This window comes from Monodon monoceros, unplaced genomic scaffold (assembly GCF_005190385.1).
Source record: "Monodon monoceros isolate NGI ecotype Baffin Bay Population unplaced genomic scaffold, NGI_Narwhal_1 Super_Scaffold_9, whole genome shotgun sequence".
NCBI lineage: Eukaryota > Metazoa > Chordata > Mammalia > Artiodactyla > Monodontidae > Monodon > Monodon monoceros.
Genome location: NW_021703786.1, coordinates 20,640,382 through 20,648,070, shown reverse-complemented (window position 1 = coordinate 20,648,070; position 7,689 = coordinate 20,640,382). Strand labels below are relative to the sequence as shown.

Here is a 7,689-nt window from a genome sequence, read left to right as displayed (position 1 = left end):
ACCTCCATTCTTCAGGCCATCGGGTCAGCCGGGCTCCAGACAGCTGTGCTACACAGAGCCAGATCCCCAGGTTGCCCCAGTTGTTCAAGGCTGCTCTCACCAGATCAAGCTGGGCTACTTACCCAAACCATCAACAGAGCATTCTTCACATTGTGGGTTTAACTCTGCAAGTAGTTTCTGGCCCCTATCCTTTACTGGACTGGCCTAACTGGATGAACTCTCCCAGGTCTGAGATTGGGGTGGTGGGGTGGGTGTGGGTGGGAAGATGACACATCCTAATGATGATGATTCTTTTTTTTTTTTTAATATTTATTTATTAATTTATTTGGTTCCACCGGGTCTTAGTTGCCGCACGCGGGCTCTTTTAGTTGCGGCATGCATGTGGGATCTAGTTCCCCGACCAGGGATGGAACCCGGGCCCCCCCTGCATTGGCAGCACGGAGTCTTAACCACTGGATCACCAGGGAAGTCCCTAATGATGACGACCCTGGTTACACAGGAGGGCTCAGGAGCCAGGAGGATTCTGAATCCTTCATAATCAGTGACCATCGCGGGCTTCCCTGGTGGCGCAGTGGTTGAGAGTCCACCTGCCGATGCAGGGGACACGGGTTCGTGCCCCGGTCCGGGAAGATCCCACAGACCGCGGAGTGGCTGGGCCCATAAGCCATGGCCGCTGAGCCTGCGCGTCTGGAGCCTGTGCTCCACAACGGGAGAGGCCACAACAGTGAGAGGCCCGCGTACCGCAAAAAACAAAAAGAAAAACATAGTCAGTGACCATCTATGCTTTTGTTGAGATGCTGTGCACCCCCCCGCAAACCTCGTAGGGAACTAGTGTTGGAGACATGAGATGGCGCTCATACAAGAGAAGTATACTTCTCTTCCCAAAGCCAAGTAAGGCTTCAGCCACCTTCCTTCTCATTCACCTTCACTTCCACCCACGGCAAAAAAGAGGGGGAGAAATCCACTAGAGCCCTCCCCCCAAATCTTCCAAGCACCAGGGTGCCTGAGTGGGGTTGGCACTAGGGCTAAGGGGGATATACACAAGCTACAAAGACCAGCTTTCTCTCCTCCTGTCCCCCACCCCCCAGTTTCAGTTCTTCCCCAGACCAGACACTTGCAGACAGCAGAGCCACTCACACTCCCCCTTGGCTGTGAGTGCCAAGGTTCTAACTGCTTAACACGGCTTTAAGGAAATTCTGCACCTATAAGAGGTGCCAGGGTTCTGGGCAGCAAGGGGCATCTCATAATGGGAGGTTCCAAATTCCCTGAACACAGCTACATCGGAGGTCATTTGCTCCATTTTAAACATCCTGGGTCCTTCAAACCACAAAGCCCTCTCCCAAGCATACATTCCACCCACCCAAACTCTCCTCCCCATGCTGCAAGGGCACATCTTCAGAATCTGCTCACCTACCCTCTACAAGGGTAGCGTCAAGCAAGCCCTTACATGGGGCTTTGGGCCCTATAATTAAAATTTCCCTCGATCTAGACCGCTGCCCACACATTAATTGAATTTTACTTGCCCACTGTCCTGATGTGTTATTTTTGCTATTTTCTCCGTTTTGGACTCAAGTAACTGATTTTTTTTTTTCCATCTCACGGAATAGATTCAAATTTTCCAGGGATTTAATTGATCTCACCAGCTATCCCGCCAGCCTGCAGGACCTGCCTCCCTGGCCGTCCGCGTAGAAAACAGGACCTTTTTTCCTCTCCGGCTGCAGCTTCCGAGTGGGTCTCAGGAGCCCGCGACCAGCCCCGACAGCTGCCCAGTCCTGAGGCCTGGCGTCCTGTGACCTGCCTAAAGTACTTGCTAGTAGGCTACACACCGCCCACCCCCGCCCACCCGCACCCCCAACATACACACACATCCCACAGGAGTGCGGGCGGAAGCCGCGGGAAGCCCGACGGCTGTAGCTTTATTGCAAGATTTCTTCTCAAATGCGAAATCAAGCCAACAAGCTCAGTGACTCGGATTCGTCAACAGCGGCGCCCCCCCGCACGCTGCTCGGAACTCGCCCCCACTCCATCCCACCTACGTACACACAAAGTTCCCACGCCAGTGACCTCAGCCCCAAGTGCATCCCACAACCTCTCCCACCCTGCCCAGAACTTCCTTTCAAAGTAACAGTTAAGAACCCCCATCCTCTACCCTCCCACCCCGCAACGCTGGACCGCACGCAGGACCGAGTCGGGTGTGGAAGTCCCTTCCCGCGCCGCCGCCTAAGGTCCCGCAGTGGCCCGGGCCCGGGCGCCCGGAGGCACGTCGCTGCCCCTCGCGCTGCCCGCCGAGAGGCGGCGGCAGAGCCCGGGGAGGGGAACCAGGGTCCCGGGCTCCCTTCTCCGTCTTCTTCCAGCCAAGCTGCCGAGGGCGGGCCGAGGCGGCGCTCAGTACAGCCCCAGGATGGCAGCGCCCACGTCCTTGGAAGGCCGGCGCTCCTGCATCAGAAAGTTAATCATGCTCTCCGACTTGATGAGCAGGTTGCAGCCCAGGAAGAAAACGCCGAAGACCACGGTGAGCGACAACACGCAGAGCACGGCAATCTGCGCCACGCGCGACACCCACAGGCTGCGCTCATCCGGAGCCAGCCCCGCGGGGACCCCGTCACTGGCGGACAGCGGCGCGCCCCCGGGGCAGCAGCCCAGCCACGTGCCCAGCCCGTGACTGCGATTTCCCACGGCGGCCCCGCCGCCGCCGCCGCCCAAGCCACCCGCCGCTTCCAGGCCGCTGTGGTTCAGGAAGGTCGCGTTCATCGCCGCTCGGCGCCCGGGGTCTTGGCGCGCGGTCCGGGGCACACCGGGAGGCTCTCCGGCGTCCGCGCTCTCGGAGACGCTCGGGTCCACCTGTGTGCGTGGAGAGCAAGAGGGCGGGGGGCTGCCCGCGCGCCGCACCCCTCGGGCCGCCGGCCCCTGGGCACCTGGCGGGAAGCGGCGGCCGGGAGAAGGCAGCAACAGGCTTCGCCGGAGCTGGAGCGGCAGAGCCGAGCGCGCCTCGCGGCACCGACTGCGCTCCTCGCACTCCCCGCCGCCCCTCCCCTAGCAACGGCCCCGCCCCCTCCTTCCTTCCCCATCCCCCCCCCGCCCCAGGCCCTGCAGCGTCCTTGGGGGGCGGGAATCCCGCAGCGATCGCAGCTCCCCCAGTGTCCCAAGGCTGGAAGGGGTCGGGAGATCAGGGCAGCCCCGCCCTCGGTCGGCGAAGCTCGACACCCTCGGGGCAGCCTTGGTTCCAGCCGGGAAAAATCAACCAAGGAGCCTCTTCTGGGATTTGGTGCTCTTAAGCAGTTAAGTTCTTCCTGAAGTCTGCCCTAAGTCTCTTCTCCGCTCTTTACTGAAGTCGCAGGAAGCCTTCCCAGATGTCAGAGGAGTCGCAGAGACCCCTCCCCTCGCCCCAGCGTTCCCTTCCCTCTCCTCTCTCCCCTCGTCACTGGGCAATGGCCCTGGGTGGCCGGCCGGCCGTGCCCCGCCGCTCCCACCCAGGTCCTCCCAGCCTCGCTCCCACCATCAAGGTGAGGAGTACTCTCTGCCTCCTTCCCACCTCGCCCCCAGCCCTCCCCGTTTGACATTTTCTTAATTTAAAAATGTTACTGCATTTTTCCCTTCTCCATTCCTTTTCACAAATACACGTCATTGTAAACTTGTTAGAAATTACCTATTAGCAAAACACAAAAAAATCTAAAAGCTCATAATCCTACTACCCAGAGAGCGTCCATGTCACCGCCTTGGTACAAAATCTTCCTGTCCTTTTTCTATGTGTGTCTTTATATATGTATTCAGAATAGGGACGCACTGTTCATACATGCTGTTTTGTACATGCTGTTCTGTAACCCTTTGTCATTTAACAGTTTATCCTTTGGTAATGATAAATATTCACCTACAACAGTGGTTCTGAATTGCCCAGGGGGCTTGTTAAAACCCAGATTCCCGGGCTCAGCCCAGAGTTTCTGAATCAGTAAGCCTGTGCATTTCAAATAAATGCTCTTGCTGCTCCTCCTAGATGCACTTTGAGAATTACTGGTCTGCAGCATCATTTTTAGTGAAGGAATTGTATATTGTAGTCAAAGTACAGACTGTTACAATTTATTTAACCAAAGTCTCTATTTTTGGATATTTGACTTGTTTCTCTCTCTCCCTTTCTTTCTCTTTCTCCCTCCCTTCCTTCCTTCCTTCCTTCCATTCCTTCCCTTCTTTCTTTCCTTTCTTCCTTCCTTCCTTTCTTTCTTTCTTTCTTTCTTTCTTTCTCTTTCTTTTGTCAGAAACAAGATTACCATAAAGAACCTTGTAATGAAATCTTGGTACAGAAACTGTAATTTTATTTATTTTTTGCGGTACAGGGGCCTCTCACTGTTGTGGCCTCTCCCGTCGCGGAGCACAGGCTCCGTCCGGACGCGCAGGCTCAGCGGCCATGGCTCACGGGCCCAGCCGCTCCGCGGCACGTGGGATCTTCGCGGACCAGGTCACGAACCCACGTCCCCTGCATCAGCAGGCGGACTCTCAACCACTGTGCCACCAGGGAAGCCCAGAAACTGTCATTTTTTATTTCTATTATATTTTGAAAAATGGACCTGCAGAATCAGTAAATCACATCTAACCAAATTGCCCTCGAGAAATGTACCAGTTTACACACCAGCCCTGTGGAGAAAGAGCATACTGCCCCCAGTCCTGTTTATTGTCAATATTTTAAAAATCATCGTGTGAATTTAGGGGCTAGTGGATGGTTTCTCACCCTTGTATTCTTTGGTTGTTGAATCAAAGGAAAGAAGGAAAGCATTCAGGACTTTTTGCAATAGTCCAGGCAAAAGATGGCTGGCTGGAGACTTGGATTCCAGTGCTGGCGGTGGAAGGAGAGATAAGTGGATGGAAAGAAAGGGCTTGGCAAATTGGAGGGAGGGGATTCAGGATGCCTCCAGCACATGGGCATCCCAAAGCCACCCCCTCACTATTAGTAGAACACTAATTTGTGTGTGTGTGTGTCCTGCGAAGCTATTAAATTTCTCATTTTAAAGATGAAGAAACTAACATGTATGCGCACACACACACACACACACACACACACACGAGAGATTAGGGAAAGACCCAGCTCACCTCCTCAGTCTTAAGAAAGCAGCCTGGCACAAGGGCACTGAGTTTTCTGGGCAGGAGTCTCCCTTTCCTGACCACCCCTCAGAGCCATGAGAGAACAGGATGAGAACAGGTATCTGGCCTAGACATTTTGTCCCCGGCTTTTGACCAGCTGGGTTTCTTTAGAGAAATGTTTTTATGTCTTTTGTCCATCCTTTTCCTGAGACCAACCCCTGACCTTTGACATACCCTGGACTTGGAGCCCATGGCTTTGACCCCATCCAGCTGAGGTCAGTCAAGCTGTCTGCTGCACAGAAAGGTTAGGGAGGGGTGAGTAAAGGTGGGGTACAGGGGCCTGCCTACTCCAGCAAGAGGCTGTGAGGAGGCTCATGGTTGGCCTTTCCTTTATTAAGCACCTATTACATGCTCAGTGCATTAAATATATTACCTCACTGAATTCTTACAGTGGATGTCCCCTTGACATGAGGAAACAGAGACTCAGAGTGGTTATTTGACTTACTTAAGACCACACAGCTAGTTAAGCATCAGAGCCAGAATTTGAGCCGAGATCTGTCCTGTTCCAAAGCTACACTCTTTTTAAAAAAAAATTTATTGAAATATGGTTGATTTACAATGTTGTGTTAATTTCTGCTGTACTGCAAAGTGACTCAGTTATACATATATATTTTTTCATATTCTTTTCCATTATAGTTTGTCACAGAATATTGAATGTAGTTCCCTGTGCTATACGGTAGGACCTTGTTGTTTATCCACCCTGTATATAATAGTTTACATCTGCTAATCCCACACTCCCAGTCCTTCCCTCCCCTACCAACCCCTCCCTTGGCAACCACAATTCTGGTCTCTATGTCTGTGAGTCTGTTTTTGTTTTGTAGATATGTTGGTTTGTGTCGTATTTTAGATTCCACATATAAGTGATATCACAAGGTATTTTTCTTTCTCTTTCTGACTTACTTTGCTTAGTATGGTAATCTCTAGGTCCATCCATGTTGCTGCTAATGTCATTATTTCATTTTTTTGATGGTTGGGTAATACTCCATTGTGTGTGTGTGTGTGTGTGTGTGTGTGTGTGTGTGTAGAGATAGATATAGGTATAGATATAGATATATCAATACTACGTCCAAAGCTACACTCTTAATTATAACTGTCCCCTTTCTTCCATCATCCCTGAGCAGCTTTCTCTGGTTATGTGTCAGGAGAGGAAGATGTTGTCTGTGATCTGGGAGCAGGAAGGGAGAGAGAGAAACTTGGGCTTGTGGAAGTAAACAAAGACCACCCAAATGAACGAGCAGAGGCTATTCATTCACAGCTTACTACAGTAGGGGAGTCAGCCACCATTATTTGAGTTTGGCAGAGACACAAAGGCAGATAGAGGAGCGGGAAAGCTTTGTAGCAGCAAAAAGGGCCGGCTTCAGGTGTGCCCTGATTGGAGGCTGCTGGCATAGAAAAGCTATAGGTGGGATGACTAGACGAGGGGCAGCCCATGTGATTGGTTAGGGGAGCATATTTAACTTTCTCCAATTTGTACTGTGTTGAAAGTGGGGGCAAAATTAGGGAAGCTTGTTATTGATCAAGGCCTGGATGTTTGGGGCTGGTTGCTACAGGGGTTGTGGTTTGGCTTCCTGGGCTGTTGCTATAGGTAGTGGGTCAGAGCACTATTTTTTTTTTTTCCTTCGGTACGCGGGCTTCTCACTGTTGTGGCCTCTCCCGTTGCGGAGCACAGGCTCCGGACGCACAGGCTCAGCGGCCATGGCTCACGGGCCCAGCCGCTCCGCGGCATGTGGGATCCTCCTGGACCAGGGCACGAACCCATGTCCCCTGCATCGGCAGGCGGACTCTCAACCACTGCGCCACCAGGGAAGCCCCAGAGCACTATTTTTATATACGGTCTGGCCATTGTATATTCAGTCTTTCAGACTCCTTCCCAGAGTTCAGGAGTGGGAGACCTGCCTGGCCTGGATTCAGCCAGGTGCTCCCTCCTTCTGCTTTTCCCTTCTGCCCTTTCTGGAGTCACTGGTCCCAGCAAGTCCGGTTGCTATTTGATTGCATTAACTGCTTTTTTTTTTTTTTTTTTTTGAGGGGGCCACCTGAGTGGCTTGTGGGATCTTAGTTTCCTGACCAGGGATTTGAACCCTTGCCCTCGGCAGTGAAAGTGCAGAGTCCTAACCACAGGACTACCAGGGAAGTCCCTGCATTAACTCTTAATTCGTATAATATCCCTGAAAGAGAAGTACATTACTTATCTCTGCATCACAAATCACCCCCAAATTTAGCAAATATTTATTAGCTCACATAGCTTCTGAGGGCCAGGAAACCGGAAGCAGCTTAGCTGGGTTGTTCTGGCTCAGGGTCTCTCATGAGGCTGCAGTCAAGGGGTTGGCCAGGGCCACAGTCACATGAAGGCTCCACTGGGGGTAGGGGATCAGCTTCTAACGTGACTCCCCAGCAGAGCTATTGTCTGGAAGCCTCAGTTCCTGGCCCTGGAGACCTTCCCGTAGGGCTGCTTGAAGTCCTCATGACATGCAGCTGGCTTGCCTTAGAGCAACTCTTGAAGAATGTGCTGGAAGGTGAGCAGCCGGGGGGGGGGGGGGGGGGGGGGGGGGGGGGGGGGGG

The 7,689-nt window shown here is 52.8% G+C and overlaps 1 protein-coding gene across 1 annotated transcript; it reads right to left on the bottom strand.

Annotated features, from left to right (window-relative positions):
* Positions 1–1,878: 1,878 nt before the first annotated feature.
* RPRML (reprimo like) lies at positions 1,879–2,996 on the bottom strand. The gene has a single exon (XM_029213039.1). The coding sequence runs from the start codon at positions 2,749–2,751 to the stop codon at positions 2,386–2,388; it is 366 nt and encodes a 121-aa protein (XP_029068872.1). The 5' UTR covers positions 2,752–2,996; the 3' UTR covers positions 1,879–2,385.
* Positions 2,997–7,689: the final 4,693 nt, after the last annotated feature.